This window comes from Pimephales promelas, chromosome 21, assembly GCF_988280905.1.
Source record: "Pimephales promelas chromosome 21, fPimPro1.hap1.1, whole genome shotgun sequence".
NCBI classification, from domain to species: Eukaryota; Metazoa; Chordata; class Actinopteri; order Cypriniformes; family Leuciscidae; genus Pimephales; species Pimephales promelas.
The window spans coordinates 2,115,356-2,140,486 of record NC_142789.1 but is presented as its reverse complement, the minus strand read 5'-3'; the positions used below and the strand labels follow the sequence as shown (position 1 = coordinate 2,140,486).

Here is a 25,131-nt window from a genome sequence, read left to right as displayed (position 1 = left end):
AAAACTTATAGCCACAGTGTACAAGAAGTAGAGACGGATATTTTCTTCTGGGTTATGACACGCATCTGAGTGAAGGAAAAATGTATCGGATGGACTCGGATCTGGATTAGCAGTCGATTGGAAGAAAGGAAAGGGATTTCATTGGAAAAAGTCCTGCAAACGTAACCAGAGGGACGTCGTTTCATAAAAGATTAAGTTGTGACATTTTGATTAAGAAACTGTCACGATTCCTGTCTTGTGTTTTCCTTGTTTTGTGTGGACTTTAGCTATTTCCTGTTCCGTGCCATGTTTTGTAGTCCTTTGTAGTTTTTCTTGTTGAAGAGTTCCCCCAGGTGTTTCTGATTAGCCACACCCCCTTGTTCCCTTGTTTAGCTTGTTTGTCTGTGTATTTAAACATCTGTGCTTCAGTCGTTGGGGGTCTAAACACGGGAACAAGGGGGTGTGGCTAATCAGAAACACCTGGGGGAACTCATCAACAAGAAAAACTACAAAGGACTACAAAACATGGCACGAAACAGGAAATAACTAAAGTCCACACAAAACAAGGAAAACACAAACAGGAATCGTGACAGAAACAAGGTCAAAAAGAAACGCATTCACAGATTAATTGTTCACGACAAGATCAATAAGCCGCATTTAAAAAATAGATAAAGTGAATATCCATTTCCTGCTAGCTTTAATATTGATGAACTCTATTTGTGGTGTTGGTACTTTGTTGATTGACCACAGAAAATAACTGTAAAGTAAAACTGTCCAACAAGTGCATTACAGTAAACACATTTTATGTTCCTATAGATAAACTGAGGGATTAGTCAAAATCATATGATGTGCAAAATCTAATATTACAATATGAGCGATTTATACAGTACAGGTACTTTTGAAACTGAACCCCTAAATGTAAACCAAGTAATAATAAATGTCTACTTTTTAATAATCTAGAGCTAATAATATCTAATTATAATAATATAATTATTTGATTTTTAATAATCTAATATAATAATATTATATTTAATAATATGTGATTAATTAAAAAAATAATAATTAAGTCTGGCATCAGTCCAAAAAAAGTTTCAAACTATTTAACAATAATCAAAGTAAAAATTAAAAGATTAAAAGCAAGATTTAGAACAGTTATAGATTATAAGACTGGATATATAGACAAATGTGCTTGCAATTCATGTGAATCCTGAATATGTAAGAATATTATGTGTGAAGTTGTAATCTTTGGCAACTGTAAAGAACAAATCAAAACATCAGTCCCATTATAGTCAGTAAATCTGTCTACAGTTTAAGTGTCTGTCTGCCACATTATAGATTTATTTATTATTATGCCACGGATATATGCCTCAGTATAACCCGTACAGCCACAGTTGTTGTCAATAACCCAGAATATTCCTTTAAGCTCACATTACACTGATCAATTACAGCAAAGTAGCAGTGCCAAGAGTGGACAGGGCCAAACCTTCAGTCCTCGAAGGATCTGATAAATGAGGAACTGGACGTGATCGTCTGTCAGCTTCTGGCACTTGACAATATTGTTGAGGTCGGCTCCCATCAGGTGAGTCACCAGATACCTGTTAAACAAAGTCATCATGACACAGCAACTCCACAGATCATGACACTGAAGAGTGAAGACGAAGGAGGAGTGCGAGTTAGTGATACAAATTGCAAAATGAACACATTTTTGGGCTGTAGTGCGTCTGAATGAAAAACTTAAATGTATAAAAAAGCTGAAATATAATGTTTACTCTGAAGACTTGAGTGTGCATTCATGCTTTTGTCAAGAATCAACTCAGTAACTATTCAGTGAAAATAGTTTCCAATTGAGTGTAGCTTTCATGGGGCAAATTCCTACTGTTATGTCATATATTATCATAATATATCATGATCAATTTTACTTTTATAAATCATGCATCAAATATCAACGCTGTTTACGTTGGAAATACAGTGCAGCACTTCCGGGTTCTACGGCAGAACGCCGCCTCATTATTGGCCATTAAAGGGATAGTTCACTTTGAAATTAATTTTTGGTGTGTTTTATCTTACCTCAAGGGCATCCAAGATGTAGGAGTCTTTGTTTCCACAGTATTTTCAATTTTGATATTTTTAGGTCAAACCGTTCTTGTCTGTCAGTCATATAATGGAGGTCTATGGTCACCACCTCAAAGAATGACTCGAAACTCTGACTCTTTAATGACTCGTAAATGTAAGTACACACTGATGGCCTAAGACACGAAACGAGCGGTTTGTGTGAGAAAACGAACAGTATTTATAGCGTTTTTACCTCTTGTAATCACAGCCACGTCCAAGTGATCTGAGGTCGAGGGCGCTTCGGTCTGCGCAAGCCCTGGAAAGCGCCAGAAGTGATCTCTCACGCGGTTGCGAAAAAAAACAAACCATGATATATCGAAATCGTCTTCCATTGTGATTTCCTGTATATCTAAATATGTTTCGATCTTCACAGTGAAGGGTAACACTTCTGAAATCTCTGTGTAAACAATGAGTGACGTACAGAAAGCGAGAGATCACTTCCGGCGCTTTCTGGCACGCTCGCGCAGACCGAAGCGCCCTCGTGCTCAGATCACTTGGACGTGACTGTGATTACAAGAGGTAAAAACGATATAAATAGTGTTCGTTTTCTCACACAAACCGCTCGTTTCGTGTCTTAGACTTCTGTGCATGCTCTTTGAGGTGGTGACCATAGACCTCCATTACATGACTGACAGACAAGAACGGTTTGACCTAAAAATATCAAAATTGAATGACTGATCGTTTCGCTTGATAAGACCCTTATTCATCGTCTGGTGTCGTTTAAAGCCCTTTGAAGCTGCAAGGAATCCAAGAGCCACTCATTTGACCCGGCCATGAGCCCTATCATTAACCTTTGCTAATCTGCACTCTCGTCAGCACGAGGGGCGAGTTAACCAGACCGTAGTGAAAATCTCCCGAGCAGAGTCGTCTACATAGCAGATACATGCGGTTCAGAAATATCTCCTCCCTCTTGCCCCCGAGCTCTGCTCTCACACTCGTTCTCCAAGAGATTTTCGGGGTTGAGGTATTTATAGGAGTATTATAGTATTCTTAGCTCTTGTTTCCATGCATCTTGCAGTGCTTGTGCAAGCGTTAGATGCAAATAGCACAGCGAGACCCTTCCTCCAGTGTTTGCTCCTCTTCACAACCAAACACAACTCACACTGGTGCTCTTGTTCCAGGGAAACTCGCGGTGCGCTTTCAGTCGTGACCTCAGACGGCTCTAAAGTGAACTATACTGAGACTGAGCTCAACAGTTGGACAGGAACGGTCCTTAAAGAACCCCTGAGATTAAAACGGGACCTTTATGACGATTAGCTTCGATGCGTTATGTTCTAGCGGCTTTGCATCAATGGCCCAGATTTTTACAATGTTTTCTATACGAGCCAAGCCACGGGTGTCACACATCCGGGATCGTCTTGTTCCAGGTTTCACACTGTTCGTCCCTGACTGTGTGGTTAGTAATCAAGGGTTTCAATATTTCACTTTGCTTTTGTTAACCGTTGAAACACAGAAGAGGCATTTAATGCTGCTCAGACGTGGCACAAATGCATTTACACAGAATATAAAACTGGCGGGATTTAATCTGGCTTTCATGCTGCATTATGCCTCTACACAATCACAGAGGAGCCTTAAAGGAACAGTTCACCCAAAAATGGAGACTATCCCATAATTCACTCGCCCTCGAGCCATTCTTTTTTCGGTCGAAAACAATCGGTGTTATATAAAATGATATCCTGGCTCTTCCCAGCTTTGTAATGGCATTGAACAGAGCTCGAGTTTTTGAAGCTTCAAAAAGCGCATTCATCCATCATAAAACCTCAGAGGGTTAATATAACGAAGGGTTAATCTCCAGAGGGTTAATAAAGCTTCTGTGATGGGTTTTTGTAAGAAAAATATACATATTTAAAACTTTTTATATAGGAAAATGAGTAACTCATTGATGGTTAATGTTCTTATCAGTATCTTATTAATAACTAGGGATAACCGATAATTCTTTATATTTGAAAGCCGATAACCGATATATCGGCCGATAAACTTAAATCCAAATTTTTATCTAATTTTGAGAGCCTGATTACAAAAACAAAAGTCTCACAATTAAATCCATGTCCATGTTAGTGTTGTATAGCCGATATGACAGATTTGCGCTGCACCGATGTTGTACCGAAACGTATTTTCATTTTTTGAAGAGATTTCAATCATATTTTAAGAAATTCAAAAACATAAACAGTTCTCAACAAGTGTCTCAGCTGAAGGGAATAATACATTATTTATCGGCTTTAATATATCGGCCACATTTTCTTACCAGGCCGATAACGATAACATTAAAAATGAACATATATCGGCCGATACCGATATGCTGGCCGATATATCGTGCATCCCTATTAATAACCTCTTATTATGAGGTTTATAACAATAATTGGGGAAATAGAAGTGTGCAACTTTGCAATTAATATTAATGTGAACTTTAAATTTCAGCCACATATTTCATAATAATGGAATTTAACAATAATATAAAGAAATGCAGTAGTGAGTTATGTCGAGTTTTGCATGCAAATATAGATAAAACAAACATGCTTCAGGAACAGTGTTTCGGTATATTAGCAAAATATTTTTTCCAAGTCAGACCACCATAAAATGATGCATGACGCTAAAGAATTAGTGTTGATACACTAGATTCTAATATTCACAACATTAAAATATATGAAATTATCATATGATGGTTGAGCTCCAGAAAATATCAGCATGAGTCAAAAGTGAACATTTAAAAAAAATGTAATGATCGTACTTTTTTTCTATTAATAACTAAATAATTAATCATTATATTCTACCCTAATATTATAGGTATATGTGTGCATTAAGCTTACAAAGCAAGTAAGTGACGCACAAAAATTATTAGTAGGATGATTAATTGGCCCAAATTTCATAATTACAACATCTCATAACATAAGCCAAGGCAATCATTTTTTTTATCTCTAATTCCCTGCATGAGCGATTATTCTTTTGTTTGTGTTGTGATTATTCTGAGAGGCAGATATATGAGGCACTAACAGTTTGCAGGTTATTGCCTCTGTGCCACGAGGAAATTATGCTGAGCGCATGAAGCCTGTTGCCATGGTAACTACGGATATTCCCAGCCACGGCTCGCGGAGCAGAGCTCGACGGGATGTAAACGCTGCTGCTTTCTGATTATCGCTTTGACGACTGGACGCGAGGTGCTCGAGCGCTTCCGGACCCAACGCACGCCGCATCATCAGGGCTGCATCTAATCAAGCTTTTATTGAGCAATGCAGGCTTGTGAAGGAGACACCTACACATCCGATAATTAGATGGGCCGCACACGACTACGCCTGAGTAATTACTGAAGTGTGCCACTTCATACTGCGTTATCCTTTTCATGCCACATCCCATAATGCCACACAGAACAGTCTTTCCAGAAAAAAACAGGTTTTTTTAGTGATTGTTGCGAGCAAAAATCCTTGATTATGCGGCCCGTTTTCTTAAAAAATGAGATGGAATATGCGGGATATTTATGCAATTTTATGCGACGAACTTGCAAAAATTGCAGGAACTTGAAAAAAATGATGAAAAAGAGAAGAAAAAAAAAAGTGATTCCTAACACTGTTCTCACTAGGCTAATGTAAAGAGTCATTTCTTCTTACTCGCATATACTGTACATCACAGAAAGTGCTGGAATATTTAAAGCTACACTGTGTGATTTTTACCCCCATCTGTTCCTCTCAATCCCGATTTCGTTTTAACTCCTACGGTGGCCGATGTAGTCCAAGATTAACATGGCTTCCAGTTCGACCTCGTCCATGAGTGTTAACTCAAACGTAAACGCGAAATTAACGGGTATGTCCCTCTTTGGCTAATGTACTTTCAAGATGGAGGGGCAACATGGCGACCGACATTAGAACCCTTACCCGTATGTATTTCAAATGGCATATTCTACACTCACGAGAATATTTTATTACTTGAACGAAGCCAATATACATTAATGAGCTCATATATTTTTGAAAGAAAGTGTTTTTAGCTAAGAATAAACTAAAAGAGATACACTGTGTAGCTTTAAGATCTTGTTTTATTTCAGACCTACATCAAACTTACAAAACATTGATGGGTCAAACAAGTTCTGTTGCTAATATAAAGGGATGAAGTCGAAGAAGTCGACAACTATATCGTGAAGAGGTACAATATCGGGTATAAACATGTTTCATGAACATAATGTTTCAGAAGTGGTGTGATGGCAAGTGCAGGGTGGCCAGAAATGTGCCTGATAGGATGAAAAAGGTTCACATGAACTCATTAACCGTCTAGAAATGAACCAAATACTCACACGTCATTGAATTCTTCTAGACTGGTCGCGGGCGAGAACACATCTAGAAGACCAATTACCTGCAACAAGGACAAGACACATTATAAGATTAAGGTCAAATCATTCAAAGAAGTGTTTTTGCTCTATTCCATGAGTGTACACTTCAACCGAGTACACATACTGAACAAACTGTACTGTAAACACATTATACAAGAAAACAAGCTGCACTTGATCATCTGAGTTGTTTTCTGCTGTAAGCGTGCGGCCCATTGCGGTTCTCCTCAGAGGAAACGGCACACAGAGTGAGAGGTGTTGCTTCCACTTGTGAACATCCTCTGCTAGACTCATTTATACTTTGTGTGGGCATCACTTTATCATTGATCTCTCTCTCTCTCTCTCTCTCAGAAGGTACATGTTATACTGGTTAAACCGTTGATGCACTTCTGATCCAGTTATTTTAAGAAAAAAGGTTGAACAAGTTGCAACAGAAGCAAGCTCAACTGATTTTGTATCCTCACTATGTCCTGAGTAAGGAAACAAAAACCCCGAAGAATCCCATTAGGGGAAAGTTTCGAAAAGACCCAAATATAGCACACATTCACTCTTTCTCTCACGTGAACCTTTAGATATCATCATGAAAGTTGGTCGAGTTGATTACTTGCATCAAGACAAACAAAAAATGTATTACAAGTTTTTGGAAACTGTTTGTTAACATGGACAATCTAATTACGCTAATTTGCATAAATACCACAAGAGATCTAAACATTGGGTATAGCAGGTGAAAATGTCTTGAAGAATCTTGTTGACCCCCATTTTGGCTTAAAATGACTATTCTGCCCATGGAAACATTCATGTACCTTCTCAGTGTTTCAGGCAAAATGACGACTATTAATTACACACTTGTTTTTTTGAAAGGCTGCATTATTTGATCAAAAATACAGTTAAAAAGATAATTTTTTAAAAAAAATATTACAATCTAAAATAACTGCTTTCTATTTTAATATAGGCTATTTTAAAATGTTTTTCCTGTAATCATAGCGTAATATTCAGCATCATTACTCCAGTCTTCAGTGTCGCATGATCCTTCAGAAATCACTCTAATATGATGATTTGCTGCTATTATCAATGTTGAAAAGTTGTGCTGCTTCATATTTTTGTCAAAACGTGATACTTTTTTAGTTTTAGTTGACGAAAAGTCTTTGCATTTTTTGCCAACTTTTAGTCATTGCTTTTAGCCAAACTGCAGTGAAACTATTTAGTCTTTAGACAGAACGTGTCATATTCTCTCTTGGCCAATCGATTAAGCTTATTTAAGAAATTATTGACATTGCACCTTTTCCATTAAGGGACAATATTTTGTTTGTTGAATCATTAAACCAAATGACTCGGAAAAAGATTCGTTCATTCTGATGAACGAGTTCGAATAGGAGAGTCACGAACGTGCATCACAGAACAGAGCAAGGCGAGCATTTGATCTTATAAAACTTATTTATTTATTAAATGAGCGATCGTTTCGCTTGATAAGACCCTTATTCATCGTCTGGAATCGTTTAAAGCCCTTTGAACAGTTTGCACTGAAACTGTCTTTTGGACCTTGAACCGTTTGGTTCCCATTGAAGTCCATTATATGGAGAAAAATCCTGGAAAGTTTATCAAAAATTTCTTTTCGACTGAAGAAAGAAAGACATGGACATCTTGGATGACATGGGGGTGAGTAAATTATCAGCAAAAGTTTTTTTCAAAAGTGAACTACTCCTTTAAACAACTGATTTGTCCAACACTGAACTCAAGAGACATAAATCGGAAACGCTTTACAATAAGGTTCCATTTATTAAAGTCTAGTTAACTACATTAGTTAATATTCTATTAATATTAGTTTCTATGCGGATTTACTCCATGACAAAAACCACCCCAGTCATTCTAGAAGGATTCATTCTTTCCTAATAGAGCTATTCAAGTCATCTGGTGAAATTGCGCTATTTTATTTTTCTGCGATATAAAAACAATGTCATTTTTTAACAATATCGTGCGGCCTTAATCCTCGCTAAGTGTTTTCTATACAGAGATATAGACATCGGTAAGTATCGGTATCGGCCACAACAGCACTATAAATACCGGTTATCGGTATCAAACATAACAGCACTATAAATATTGGTTATCGTATCGGCCACAACAGCACTATTAATTTCGGCCATAACAGCACTATTAATATCGGTTATCGGTATCGAACATAACAGCACTATAAATATCAGTTATCGGTATCGACCATAACAGCACTATAAATATCGGTTATCGGTATCGACCATAACAGCACTATAAATATCGGTTATCGGGCAAAACAGCACAATTAATTTCGGCCATAACAGCACTATTACTATCGGTTATCGGTATTGACCATAACAGCACTATTAATATCGGTTATCGATATCAAACTTAACCCCCTGAGCCCGACGGCGTCGTCGACGATGCCACACGTCACCTCCGATAAATGTTTACATAACTCGATGACAGATTTATCGATTTTCTTACCGTTTTTTCCAGCAGAAAGCTAACGAGCTAGCCATCACGGGGGTGTCTTTCGGGTCTTTCTAGCCTTTACAGAAGGTTTTCTATGCAGCCTGGAACTTGTGCTTCCTTTCAGAGGTTTTCAGCAATAAATCCAAACGCTTTATGTCAAACTTTGATAATCTTGAAGCCCATAATTCATAAATATTCGGTCATTTTTGCCGCTAGCTCGATGCTAGCGGACATCCTGGATATCACGTGATGTTTTCACGTGATGGTTTTTGACCAATTACAGGCTGATCCGTTGTAAACATTGGTGTGCGTCATTACGCATGAACCAAGCGCTGATATAGTGTAAAGAGATAGAGAGACTCACGGAGACGCGCGATTCACAGAGAAACACAGCGAAATGGACGTAAATAAAGCGCTGGTCTATTTTGGTGCATTGCAGGATGAAGGATTTTCAGGAGAACAGAGCTTTTTGACAGATGAGGAACTAGATTACCAGGATAGACCCAGCTGAAGTGCCATTTATTTATTTACTGTAAAAAAGTATTATAGTAGTATAAATGTATTATAAAAGAATAAAAAGAACATAATAAATAAAAGAATAAATAAAATAGAAATGCAAAACCTGTGATGTGGCCCTCTGTGTGATTGCTGATAGGAACTGTTTTGAGGCTTGGCACCAGTGAATTTCATGAGGCCCCAAACGCCTGGACTTCTTTTGGAAAAATGTCAATATTTTTTGTTCTGTACAAGTTATAATGTTTATTCCTGTGCTCCAGGACTCCAAAGACATGAACAAACTATTTTCCAGAGGAAAATTGCTTAGCTTTTATTTATTTGTGTGTGATTTCAATAAATAATTGAGTGATTCCATTTCCGATTTATTTTTTCATTTGTCTTTATGGTCCCATAACTTATTTTACATTCAGGTGACATCAATGTAACACAAATATGCTGAAAGTTCAATTTGTCCTGAAAAAAAAGAGGTGTGTCAATTGTCTGTGCACCAAAGGGTTGATATTTTACAAGCTTTTTTAGTAAATGACACCAGACGGAAAATTTATTGTAAAAATACCCTTAGGTCTCAGAGGGTTAACAGCACTATAAATATCGGTTATCGGTATCGGCCATAACATCAATATTAATATCGGTTATCGGTATCGGCCATAACAGCACTATTAATATCGGTTATCGGTACCAGCCACAACAGCACTATCAATTTCGGTTATCGGTATCGGCCATAATAGCACTATTAATATCGGTATCGAACATAACAGAACTATTAATATCGGTTATCGATATCGAACATAACAGCACTATAAATATCGGTTATCGGTATCGGCCATAACATCACTATTAATATCGGTTATCGGTATCGGCCATAACATCATTATTAATATCGGTTATCGGTATCGGCCATCACAGCACTATTAATATTGGTTATCGTATCGGCCATAACATCACTATTAATATCGGTTATCGGTATCGGCCATAACAGCACTATTAATATTGGTTATCGTATCGGCCATAACAGCACTATAAATATCGGTTATCGGTATCGGCCATAACATCACTATTAATATCGGTTATCGGTATCAAACATAACAGCACTATAAATATCGGTTATCGGGCACAACTGCACTATAAATTTCGGCCATAACAGCACTACTAATATCGGTTATCGGTATCGCCCATAACAGCACTATTAATATCGGTATCGTCCATAACAGCACTATTAATATCGGTTATCGGTATCGTCACAACAGCACTATTAATATCGGTATCGGCCATAACAGCACTATCAATGTCGGTTATCGTATCGAACATAACAGCACTATTAATATCAGTTATCGGTATCGGCCACAACAGCACTATCAATATCGGTTATCGTTATCGGCCACAATAGCACTATTAATATCGGTATCGAACATAACAGCACTATAAATATCGGTTATCGATATCGAACATAACAGCACTATTAATATCGGTTACCGGTATCGGCCATAACAGCACTATTAATATCGGTTATCGATATTGGCCACAAATTTTCACATCAGTGCATCAATAGTAAGAACAAAAACTCGCAGCTCGTGTGTCAGTTGATGCCACTGTTTTCAATATGAAAAAGGGTGATTTGAGGGTTATTAAGCATTCACATCTGAGACAGAGAGACAGAGCCAGGGAACCTGAAAGTGCGTGCATGAAGGAAAGAGAGAGAGAGAGGAACAGAGAGCGAGTGGAATAGAGAGCGAGTAGGTGGCTATGATCCAGCATAGAGTTTCACCCACGCTCAAACAGAGGCAGATTCGTGGACTCTGGCCAGAAGGCAAAAAAATAAATAAATGAAGGGTGTTTTCTATGCAAAAACATGGTGAGTGCCCTGACAAAAGCAGGCAATGAATAACATCGCATAGGAACTACTGCATGCCTGCTGAAAAAACAGCAGCACTTTTGACCTTTGACCTCGGCATTTTGAACACAGCATACAAAGTTTGGTCACAAAACTGTTTTAAAAAGCAAATATTTCACATGATGTATTTATGATCTTGCGCACTATGCAGTAATAGAGCATAATCTCTCCCCACGCCCTCATTAGCTCTCAGACAATAATCAATAGAGTTTCATAACGCACAGATGAATCCCCCACCGCGACCTGTGCTGGCAGAGGAAGTGAGCTTGCTTAATAGACATGAAAGTGGAAGGAGAGGAAATCACAGATCATGAGCCGCATGCCATTTCTGTGAGAACTAGAAATACAGTCAGCGCAATCGGTAATACTTTACTTGAAGGGGTGTGCATAAGACTTGACACATGTTATGATTATGAAGGTTTTATGCATGTTTGACAACTGTCATTCACTCTATTACATTTTTAATGCAAATATGACATTGTTTGAGATGTCTTTGCTATAACAACTTGACAAACCAATACATCATAACCTCAGAGTCAGAGTCTTTGTCATGACAACTTGACATAGCAGATTAATTATCAAACTTAAAGGAGTAGTTCACTTTTAAAAAAACGTTTGCTGATAATTTACTCTCCCCCATCTCATCCAACATGTCCATGTCATTCTTTCTTCAGTCGAAAAGAAATTAAGGTTTTTGATGAAAACATTCCAGGATTTTTTTCATATAATGGACTTCAATGGGAACCAAACAGTTCAAGGTCCAAATGAGAGTTTCAGTGCAGCTTTAAAGGGCTTTAAACGACACCAGACGCTGAATAAGGGTCTTATCAAGGATCAAGGATTCAACACGAACGCGTGGGGGTGAGTAAATTATCAGCAAAAGTTTTTTTAAAGTGAACTACTCCTTTAAGACAATTTATGTTGACTTGGTAATGCCAAGTTGTCATGACAAAGACACTGACAGGTTATGGTGTATTGGTTTATGTCAAGGTGTCATAACAAAAACATCTCAAACAATGTCATACTTGTATTAAAAATGTCATAATTCAGCAAATGACACTTAATGACAGTTGTCACAAACATTCATAAAACCTTCAAGACATATGTCATGGTTATGAAGGGGTCATGTCAGTCTTATGCACACCCCTTCAAGTAAAGTGTAACCGCTCAATCTTACTGCGTATGAAGGTGGGAAAAAAGAGCAGTGAAAACATCTTACATTCTCGTGTTTCATGTGTTTCAGCAGCCGCAGTTCTCTGTATGTGCGCTTGGCGTGGATGATGGACTGGAAGGGCCGGGACAGCTTCTTGACTGCGACCCTCAGGCCTGTCTTTGCATCCAGCGCCGAGCTGTGGGGAAAGAACACAATGTTAAGAATTCGATCAACATCGCAGACCACAAGATTACAGGAGACTCCTAGTTTCACAAGCACTGACATTACAGGAAAGAAACAAGATTACTAAAAAGCTTAAAAGCATAAAATGCTCCATTACCATAATAAAAGTGGTACGTTTCATACAGCAAGAGTCAGAACATGATTTAGCATAGGCAAATTACATTCTCAAAGGTCTCCCTCCTCCACAAACATGACTTTTTACAACCATCTAGCTTTAATAACACAGAATGTGCCTTGTTTGGAAAGCCTTAAATATCAGCATCCTTCGGCAGTGGAGGAAAGACCACATTTTACAATTTTATATGATTCGCCTCTGCCCACGGGACTTCAGGGACATATTTAAGAAAAAACATGCTGGGAAAAATGTATCTGAGATTGTGGGGATTACAAATCTGTAAAATGAACTATTAAAGCATTTGTGTTGAAAATGTGCTACATGCATGACATCAAATAAAACCGTATAAATGATCAGATAAATGTCCGTATTAGCAACCTCACAGGAAAACTGATTCACTGTCGGTCAACAACACTGGAATGACATCCGTGAATCCCACTAGCGACCTGGACCTTAAGAGGCGATGATGTAGAAGTAGTAAGGGTGTCACAATATTGATTTTAAATCGAAATTAATCCACAATCTCGAACTTCGAATTAAAAAATGGAATCGTCGATGCTGCCTCGCCCCCATGTCACGTCCAAAAACGCGTGTGTTGAAGTGCTGCGAGTCTGTGGTCAACCTCCTCTAACTTAGCCACAGCCATTCAAAAGATAGCAAGATAGAGGAGACCCGTCGACAGAACGTGAACCCCCGTCCTCTTCGTTGAAGTCGCAGGTGTGGATGTTTTTTGGATTTCCAGTAAGTTTTGTTGACGACGCTCGCGCTTCAATAAAGCCACAGTTTGCAGACATCCCAAGTCTCGCGAAAGTGCGCGGAATAATTAAATCTTCCAGTTCTCAAGATTATTGGCATTTGTCATCAAAAAAACAATATAGGTTATACAACCACTATCTAAAAATCTGATTAATACAGGCCATTAGCCAACTGTTATTTTCAGATTTCAACAAATCATTGTATAAGCATAATCTGGTAATGGTTATGCATGCATATTTTGTTAAATATATATATATATATATATATATATATATATATATATATATATATATATATATATATATATTCATGTATATGTAATTCTTATTTAAAGGGCACCTATTATGCCCCTTTTTACAAGATGTAATATTGGTCTCGGGTGTCCCCAGAATGTATTTGTGAAGTTTCAGCTCAAAATACCCCACAGTTAATTTATTATAACCATTTGATAATGTCATTTTTGGGGCCTGTTTAAAAATGAGCTGTTTTGGTGTATACCACCTTAAGTGCAAATGAGCATTTCTGCCTTTGGATGAGGGCGTAACTTGATACCTATGGCAGTCGGTAAGCAGACGGGCTGAGAGAGTGAGAGACACGCTGTTTTGAATGTCATTGAGCCGTACGTTTGAATGGGAATATATAAATAGTCTCTGATCAGACCCAGATGACGAAGAGACTCCGGCAGAATAAACACAAATGAGAATGAACCAGTACGTCTCGGTATGGTTATTTGATACATTTATGTACAGAGTTATAATGTAATGTCGTTGAAACAATGAAGGATGGTGTTCAGATCACAGAGGGCGGGGTCTATGCCACAACCACACTGTCAATCAAACCCCTTTCTCACTTTCTACGTCACAAAGAGCTGAATCTCAGAACAGCTCATTCTGAGGCAGTGCATGTGATTTATTGAGATTGTAAAAAAACTTGTAAATTTTTTTTTATCATTCTAGGGTGGTTTTGCTCACACACTGCCAACACACATTTATGTTCAAAGTCAACACCATGTAAAAGTGAATTTTCCATAATAGGTGCCCTTTAAAAATTCAACAAATCATCTACATTACAAAACATCTGCTCAATTCACAAAGCATGGCTCAGAAAATGGTCATCATACCAAACAGCCTCCGGCCCCTATTCAGTTTTCCACATAAGCGCTGGAACAATGGAGGAGGCGCGAGCGTGGCGGCTCAGGCTTCTGCGGTCAGGAGAGCCAACGGGCTTTCAGGAAGTGTAGGCCAGTTTGGCGGATGGAGGAGCCTGAGTTTCTTGCACTATTACCATTCTCCAAAAAACACACCTCGCCAAAGCGTCTGCCCGCCCAGACAAATAATAACACACCGTCACACACAAACCCACAAGACACCATAACGGAAACAATAGCCATTTACAGTACAACAAACACGCACTCTAAAATTAACAATTAAACCATTTATTCCTGTGATCAAAGATGCATTACTCCAGTCTTCAGGGTCACATGATCATTCAGAAATCACTCAAATATGAAAATGTGGGTAAAATTTTTGCATGCATAAATACAAAATATACACAAGGTTTATTAGAGTTAACTTTAAACTAAAACTATTAAAAACACTTCGGTTAATTGAAATAAAATATTACTTGCAAAAATTAAAATATGATGCCTTGGAAATAAACGGAAATATGTTTAAGTTGAAGCACTGTAATTATTAACACGGGGGGAAACTAAAACTGAAATAAAAATAAACTAAACCTCATTAAAAAAAAATGTTTTTGGACTGATAAAATGACAAAAAGCACATGCAAATTATGACAACTAAAAAAAATATAAAAATAAAAGCTAACTCAAAATATTAGAAAAACTAAATAACACTAATACACAAATACACGCAGGATATATAATTTTTTTTGTTTGTTTGTTCACTAAGGCTGCCGTTATTTGATCAAAAGTACATTAAAACTAGGGCTGTGCAAAAACGTATTGCAATTAATCGCATCCAAAATAAACGTTTGTGTTTACATAATATATTTGTGTGCGTTGTGTATAATTACTTTGTATACGGTATATAAATACACTAACACACGCATGTATATATTTAAGAAAATGTGTTATTCATATGTAAAATATTTATATTTAAATAATATATAAATAATATAATATAGAATATATATATATATATAGAGAGAGAGTATTTACATGCAAATAATTCTTAAATATACACATGTATGCATGCATGTGTTTATATATATATATATATATATATATATATATATTGTGTAAAGACAAACTTTTATTTTGGATGCAATTAATCGCAATTAAACTTTGCACAGCCCTATTTAAAACATTATAAACTAGTATAACATTTTTTTTTTTTTTTGCATGAACGCACTGTACCATCGGATCACACCCTTGGAAAAATGTGTGGCCACGAATGAACATGCAAATCTTTGTGACGTAAAAGTATTGAAATGACCTGCGACGATAAATCACGCTCAGACATGCTACAGTTTTGACAGACACACAATGCCCACAGTGAGGAACACAGCTTTACAGTGCAGTCTCGCACTGATGTTTCTCTAGTCTCTTACATAAGGAGCAGTGCGTGACTCAAACTAGCCGGACGAGGGATATAGCCACAGCTGAAGTCTCTCCACTGCAGACGCTGATGGGTGTGGTGCTGTTTATGGGAGATATCTACTTACACACGCATTGTAAAGATGGCTACAGACTGAACATTAGGTACAGTTAGCCAGTGATATCTGCTGGAACAGAAGACAACACACCGGTACAGGACCCGTGTTCAACATGCATGATGGCTCTCGCCCAAAAGAAAGATCTAGTAGAGAGAGCGTCGAGCCAATGACTCAGAGCTGATTGTGAAACATGGGAAACCACCACAGAGCACAGGAAAAGTCCCATTTCTGCTTATCCTCTTTTTTAACTCAAACTAGGGCTGCACGATTTGGGGAAAATGTCACATTGTGATTATTGAGGTTAATATTGCGATTGCCATATAATAAACAAATGGATTCATGAGTCAACTTGCTTGGTTCTAAAGTAAAATGCACACACAGATTGGTGATCATTCTATGTATTAATGTGTATTTCTCAACTCAAAGTACTAGCAACAACAGCTACATAATTGATAACACATAATGATCAATAAACCATTGATGTCTGGATAAAAATGAAGACATTTTAAACATTAATTATAGCCATCCAACAATACAGTGATTCCATCACTACAATTGAAAGCTATCCACTTTTAAAATATTTATTAGGCTTAAAAAATATCCGCTTTTAATAAACCGCTTTTAAATTAAGCAAACTACCCATATTTACCTGTGCCCTTCCTGTCTTAACAGGTTGTAGATACACACAAATTGAATAAAGTTATCAAACAGTCTGCGCTGCATGAATTATAAATTATATATACACTCTTAGAAGAAATGGTTCTATTTAGAACCAGAAATGGTTCCATCCCCGCTTCATATATTGAACTCCAAAATGGTTCTTAGAGCCAGACCGATATATCGATATTATCAGCCGATATTAGGCATTTTCCAAACTATCGGTATCTGCAGTTATAATGGCCAATAAATGAATATTTCAAAAATAAAATAAAAACGGACGAAACACGCTTGAACCATGTCATGAGTGTTGGAGTTGTATAGTTTGTCCACCAGAGGGCGCTCTACACCGTCCCTGTTGGCAACACTCGTTGAGTTGGTCACGATACATACATTGCTTGAATAACAATTAAAAGAACATCCCCATCAGTTCTCTTAACTCAAATAAGCATAACAAAATTTGTGAGTATCATATCCAGTTTAAAAAAATAAATAAATATAATATCGGCCGATATATCGGAATATCGGATTTTAAAACCCAAAAATATTTGCATCGGTATCGGCTTTCAAAATGCTTTATCGGTCGGGCTTTATTCTATATAGAACCATTTTTTTTGGTAAAAGGTTCTATTGGCCAAGTATGGAACCCCAGGGTTCTATATAGAACCCAGAGGAACCCTTTTTTTTAAGAGTGTATAGAACCTTTTATGGGTTCCAAATACATAGTAAGGTTCTATATAGAACCTTTTCTTCTAAGAGTGTAGACTAATCCTTATTAAAGCTACAAAAGTTCTTTAGTCAAGAGCAGCGAGTAATTTTCTCTGTTCCCTGGTTGACTCTTCTGACAGAACGCTTTATTTGCTGCTGGCCCTTTAAGAGCAGCCGTTGCTGAGGCGCATTTGCGTTCACACAGAAGGCGTTCTGGCAATTTCCCGGGATCAACGCGTTGTGTAAAAGGGGCTTTAGTGTAATACTCACAGGACGCGCCGTCTGAAGCCCCTTTCACACAGCACGTTGATTTAGGGAAATTGCCAGAACGCATTCTGTGTGAACGCCAACAGGACCTGGGATTGATACCGGCATCGATGCCGGGTTGGAAACGTAGTAACATTGCCGGAATCAGTCCCGGAACGTGTGCTGTGTGAACAAAAGCCAGGACCAATGCCGTAAGGGGTGTGTCATAGTGATGACGCTCGTGCCATCGCGCGACTCTGTAGCTCTTAAAGGGTTAGTTCACCCAAAAATGAAAATTAAACCAAATAGATGTATTAGCTTTTGGCAAACTGTCCGACGCTGGAAAGCGAAAAACAGCACCTCGTTTGCATTTAAAGATACATGCTTGAAAAAAGCATGTTTTTCCTTTTATCCTACAACTCAAAAATCATTCACAACACGCTATAATAAATGAAATGTGGGGTGTGTTGAGTTGAAACTTCACAGACACATTCTGGGACGCCTGGGAGATATTACATCTTGTAAAAAGAGGCATAATATGTCCCCTTTAAAATTAACTTCTCGTTTACTGAACAGATGTATGAAGTCAATATCACATTAATCATGCTGATATTTGGAGGGAAAAACAGCACTCTTCGTGGGATATTGATTAACTATATTAAATTATATAAATATAAAAGACAGAGGTATTTTTGCCCCGTTATCTTGAATTTTGGGGGGATGTCAAATGCATTTTGCATCACGTAGTGTACGCGTGCGCTCTCTAGGTGTGTTTTGTAGTGTGGGTCATACTCAATATACATATCGCACACCCCTATAGTCACAATAAAGAAGAAAAGATTACAGCAATTTCGGTTTTACTCACTCAGTTTCACATACTGATTCAAAAATCAATCACCAAAAAACCCTTTCACTTATTTTACAGAATGAACTTTATATCCTGAAACTTTACTGTATGTGCCCATATCAATGTTAAATTTGAATAGCACCAAATATAACTTTGATCCATTCTAATACATTTTCTATGTATAAAAAAGAAAGAAAAAAGCATTTTCTCTGTAAACTGTATTTTTGTTATTTTCATGAACAGATATTTTACATATTGAACCTGGAATGTGAGTTAAACACAGTATAGGGAGACTCAGTTGTGTCTTCAGTTCGACCTTGTCTAGGTCATGAAGAAATAGTGGCAGGGCAATAAAAACAGGACGGACGTAGAGGGAAGGAGTTTCCAATGAAGAGGGCCGTGACTCAACCGCTGCGCTCCTGTCCTAGATCACACTCGGCTCAAACACCTGCTTCTGCTCAGCTGCCGTACGTCATGTTCTCCACAGATGAACTACACTTCTTCAATCGAACTGTTTCTCTTTTTTAAACACATGGATTTCCCCTGATTCAGCCACTCCAAGAGAAACTCCCGATCTTCTGCGGGCAGAATCCAGATCTTCCTGATTCTTTCAAACAACAACACTTGTGAACTCAACTCAACAAACATGTTTGCAAACATCCACAGCCAGGAATTTCATGATATCACAGATCAGTAATTCCACTGGTGCTCCACACCTCGAACAAAAAACAAAAAAGGTCCACTGAACAATATTGCATTGGTAACCTGTATATCCCGTTCTCGAATTTGATTGGGCGGGAGGCTTTATATTAAAGGGACACTCCACCCATTTGCATTAAGATTTCCATTGTTAGAAATCCAGTCATACTATTGAATGGTCGTGCAACACTCTCTCATTTTCCCCTGAGATGAGAGAAATCCGCTATTTACCTTTTTTACTTCCTCCTACAATGATGCAAAAATCGTCATTTTACGTCATTGTAGGAGGAAAGACTACAAGCAGTAGATCCAACCCTTTCAAACCCACCCATAGGGGGTTGGGCCTAATACACTAACAGACCAATCACAGATCAGTGCCAGTGCGTTTGATTTCACCGGCAGAAACTGTTTGAAAATTTGGACGATGGTACTGAACACGCAGACAGATGCATTATGGGTAGGGTTGGGTGCTGAAACGCGGTGCCAATAGGGGAACGGTTCCGACGTAAACGGTAATAACCAGACCGAATAAGAACCAACATTTCGGTGTCTGAGTCTCTGTGTCATGAGGCACACACGCAAAGTCTCTCGCTCTCCCTCGTGCGCGCACTATTAGCTCATTTATTTCAGTAATTCAACTTAAAAGGTCAAACTAATTTATTATAGTTAATTATAGTAATTCAACTTAAAAGGTGAAACTAATATATTATAAAGTTCATTTATTTCAGTAATTCAACTTAAAAGGTGAAACTAATAAATTATAAAGTTCATTTATTTCAGTAATTCAACTTAAAAGGTGAAACTAGTATATTATAAAGTTCATTTATTTCAGTAATTCAACTTAAAAGGTGAAACTAATCAATTATAAAGTTCATTTATTTCAGTAATTCAACTTAAAAGGTGAAACTAATAAATTTTAAAGTTCATTTATTTCAGTAATTCAACTTAAAAGGTGAAACTAGTATATTATAAAGTTCATTTATTTCAGTAATTCAACTTAAAAGGTGAAACTAATCAATTATAAAGTTCATTTATTTCAGTAATTCAACTTAAAAGGTGAAACTAATAAATTTTAAAGTTCATTTATTTCAGTAATTCAACTTAAAAGGTCAAACTAATATATTATAAAGTTCATTTATTTCAGTAATTCAACTTAAAAGGTCAAACTAATTTACTATAGTTAATTATAGTAATTCAACTTAAAAGGTGAAACTAATATATTATAAAGTTCATTTATTTCAGTAATTCAACTTAAAAGGTGAAACTAATAAATTATAAAGTTCATTTATTTCAGTAATTCAACTTAAAAGGTGAAACTAGTATATTATAAAGTTCATTTATTTCAGTAATTCAACTTAAAAGGTGAAACTAATCAATTATAAAGTTCATTTATTTCAGTAATTCAACTTAAAAGGTGAAACTAATAAATTTTAAAGTTCATTTATTTCAGTAATTCAACTTAAAAGGTCAAACTAATATATTATAAAGTTCATTTATTTCAGTAATTCAACTTAAAAGGTGAAACTAATATATTATAAAGTTCATTTATTTCAGTAATTCAACTTAAAAGGTGAAACTAATAAATTATAAAGTTCATTTATTTCAGTAATTCAACTTAAAAGGTGAAACTAGTATATTATAAAGTTCATTTATTTCAGTAATTCAACTTAAAAGGTGAAACTAATAAATTATAAAGTTCATTTATTTCAGTAATTCAACTTAAAAGGTGAAACTAATATATTATAAAGTTCATTTATTACAGTAATTCAACTTAAAAGGTGAAACTAATATATTATAAAGTTCATTTATTTCATTAATTCAACTTAAAAGGTGAAACTAATATATTACAAAGTTCATTTATTTCATTAATTCAACTTAAAAGGTCAAACTAATATATTATAAAGTTCATTTATTTCAGTAATTCAACTTAAAAGGTGAAACTAATATATTATAAAGTTCATTTATTTCAGTAATTCAACTTAAAAGGTGAAACTAGTATATTATAAAGTATATTTATTTCAGTAATTCAACTTAAAAGGTGAAACTAATATATTATAAAATTCATTTATTTCAGTAATTCAACTTAAAAGGTGAAACTAATAAATTATAAAGTTCATTTATTTCAGTAATTCAACTTAAAAGGTGAAACTAGTATATTATAAAGTTCATTTATTTCAGTAATTCAACTTAAAAGGTGAAACTAATATATTATAAAGTTCATTTATTTCAGTAATTCAACTTAAAAGGTGAAACTAATATATTATAAAGTTCATTTATTTCAGTAATTCAACTTAAAAGGTGAAACTAATATATTATAAAGTTCATTTATTTCAGTAATTCAACTTAAAAGGTGAAACTAATATATTATAAAGTTCATTTATTTCAGTAATTCAACTTAAAAGGTGAAACTAATATATTATAAAGTTCATTTATTTCAGTAATTCAACTTAAAATGTGAAACTAATAAATTATAAAGTTCATTTATTTCAATAATTCAACTTAAAAGGTGAAACTAGTATATTATAAAGTTCATTTATTTCAGTAATTCAACTTAAAAGGTGAAACTAATATATTATAAAGTTCATTTATTTCAGTAATTCAACTTAAAAGGTGAAACTAATATATTATAAAGTTCATTTATTTCAGTAATTCAACTTAAAAGGTGAAACTAATATATTATAAAGTTCATTTATTTCAGTAATTCAACTTAAAAGGTGAAACTAATATATTATAAAGTTCATTTATTTCAGTAATTCAACTTAAAAGGTGAAACTAGTATATTATAAAGTTCATTTATTTCAGTAATTCAACTTAAAAGGTGAAACTAATATATTATAAAGTTCATTTATTTCAGTAATTCAACTTAAAAGGTGAAACTAATATATTATAAAGTTCATTTATTTCAGTAATTCAACTTAAAAGGTGAAACTAATATATTATAAAGTTCATTTATTACAGTAATTCAACTTAAAAGGTGAAACTAATATATTATAAAGTTCATTTATTTCAGTAATTCAACTTAAAAGGTGAAACTAATAAATTTTAAAGTTCATTTATTTCAGTAATTCAACTTAAAAGGTGAAACTAATATATTATAAAGTTCATTTATTTCAGTAATTCAACTTAAAAGGTGAAACTAATATATTATAAAGTTCATTTATTTCAGTAATTCAACTTAAAAGGTGAAACTAATATATTATAAAGTTCATTTATTTCAGTAATTCAACTTAAAAGGTGAAACTAATATATTATAAAGTTCATTTATTTCAGTAATTCAACTTAAAAGGTGAAACTAATATATTATAAAGTTCATTTATTTCAGTAATTCAACTTAAAAGGTCAAACTAATACATTATAAAGTTCATTTATTTCAGTAATTCAACTTAAAAGGTCAAACTAATATATAATATCGACTCATGAAAAGTGAGATATTACAAGCCTTTGTTATAATTTTGATGATTATGGATTACAGCAATAAAAACCTTTTCACAATTTGAGGTTTTCATATCTGTAAGCCATAATCAAACTTATGACAAATAAAGGCTTGAAATATCTCACTTTGCATGTAAAATATCAGTTTCACCTTAATAAATGCACTTTTGCACCATATTCTAATTTTTCGAAATAGAGAAGAAACGACTATTACAACTTCAGTTTCACGCTGACATTAAGTGGTTCTCATGACAGTGTCTTTATGTTCACAGAGAGCGTCCTGTGTGTCCAGAAACACGTGGCAGGAGCGTTGCAGCCTCCAGCAGGAATGACTGACGTTGAACAGACCTGAACTGCTTGATTTACCAGACTGAAATGTCCTGGAAACACACACAATGGAGCGCTATTTATATCCCGGACAGAGGACACCGCTAGGACAGGATCCGCCCACATTATTAGGGACTGTCCAGGATAAAGAGCCCAGAATGGACCGTCCACCAGACCTGTGCTGACTTTTCCTTCCTGAAACCCCACAAGCCACATGGCCAACGGTTTTCTCTCATTCATTAGCCCAGCACACACACTCACACAAGCACAATCAATGCAGAGGTTTCATACCATTTGAAGTCACTCATTTGATGTAAAATCTGGGTCATGGAGGGAAACACTAAGAGTCCTCGAGTCGCTCATGTAAATGATGTAATATTTAGCACAGGTTTATAACAGGAGTCCTCACATGCACAACTGACCCAGATCAGTGACGAGGACTGAGACGACCACCTAATCCTGGAGTTATGAGTCACAGCCGAGAGTGACATCATGTTGTCCTCATGGTCTGACTCCTTCACTTCACATGCACTGAAACATTGCATTTTTCGGATACACCTAAATAGGGATGCTCCGATATGAAAATCTTGGCCGATACATGGTAATTCTTTATATATTGGCCAATAAATATAAATATTATTATTTTTGAGAACCTGATTACAAAAACGAAAACGATGTCCCAAAGCACACAATTATAATCAATGTAATTTGATGTACGTTGCACAGCACTTAAACTTTACTTTATTATTTAGATTAAAATATGTTATTAATTCACATTACTTATCACTTAATAATATTTTATATTAAATTTATGTATGATTGCCTTTTTAAATAACATATTCGATAACTAATAAAACCCAGTGTTGGGTGTAATGAATTAATTACGAAGTAATCGAATTACTTAATGATGTTGAAATGCACGTTGCTTTAATGTACATCGTGCAAAGAATACTGACAGTACGAATCTAACACGTGCATTATATGTTCAATATCTATAAATACAGTGAACATACGCCATTTGACACCCGATTGTAGTGACTTCTGCAAAGCAAAGCAAAACAAATCCAATGCAATCGTATTAAGAGTGCAAGCCCGTTCGGGTTCTCGGTTTGAAAAGTGTGTTTTCTGGCTCAACTTGCAGTGCTGCAACATGACTCTCCACAAACAGACCCAAAACACACACACACACCGTGGACCAAACGCGAGAGGCCCGAGCGGCCAGAACTGGTTATGCAAGAGCTTTAAGCACGATGTTATTCTCCAGAAGAGATATTTACCATACGGATCCATACGCTCCAGAACCCACGGGCGATAAATTCTGGTACCGCTCCGGCACCTCCCATATGGTCTTATTGAGCTCCTGTCGATAGAAATTCGGTCTCTCCGTTTGGGACATTCCTGTAGAGGAGTGGAAACTTCTGCCGCTGTCCTGATCTCAGTGCTTTGATACACACACACACAAAAACTAACTAAACAAAAGCGCGAGCTCCGCGTTCACAGAGCTGTCCTCGTGCATCAGAGGACATCAGTCAAAATGCACTGGCGCTGAAGATCGTGCACGAACTCCAACTCTGATCCTTGAGGATCGCTGTGTGGCGGAGGGTGAGATTTCTGGTGCGGACCTCTTGGATTTGTCTTTCCCTTTTTTTCTGTTACAGGTTCTCCTCTGACGAACACGCTTGACGTCACGAGATAAGGGAAACTCTCGGGACTTCGCCACAAACCTCGCGAGAACTAGAACCTAAGCGACAGAGCGACTGCAACTGTTTATTTTTTAGATGAACAATGTAAAGATCTAAAATGGAGGGGGAAAAACATATAAATATATATAAAAGTGGAAAGACTTACCTTATACATCAGTCGATCTAATCGATCTTGGAGTCAGTTTATGGAACTTCGCTAGCAATAATATGAATATATATAAGATGTATGTTTTTTAAATCTTTTTTCTTTCATAGTGGACATTGAAATATATGCGTTTGTGTGTTTTCAGATACCA

The 25,131-nt window shown here is 36.1% G+C and overlaps 1 protein-coding gene across 3 annotated transcripts in view; it reads right to left on the bottom strand.

The window, feature by feature from the left end:
• Positions 1 to 24,809, bottom strand: part of mapk14b (mitogen-activated protein kinase 14b) — a 42,068-nt gene extending 17,259 nt beyond the window's left edge. Inside the window, exons 1-4 of one of the 3 annotated variants that reach the window (XM_039663291.2) lie at positions 24,410 to 24,809; positions 12,493 to 12,622; positions 6,371 to 6,429; positions 1,463 to 1,574 (exon numbers count right to left, since the gene is read on the bottom strand). In XM_039663291.2, coding sequence (XP_039519225.1) covers positions 1,463 to 1,574; positions 6,371 to 6,429; positions 12,493 to 12,622; positions 24,410 to 24,528 — 420 coding nt within the window. In that variant the 5' untranslated portion in view covers positions 24,529 to 24,809. Of the gene's footprint in view, positions 1 to 1,462; positions 1,575 to 6,370; positions 6,430 to 12,492; positions 12,623 to 16,225; positions 16,249 to 24,409 lie in introns of those variants that run through there. The other 2 variants (XM_039663290.2, XM_089125308.1) reach the window with 2 other exon arrangements.
• Between the last annotated feature and the right edge of the window lie 322 nt (positions 24,810 to 25,131).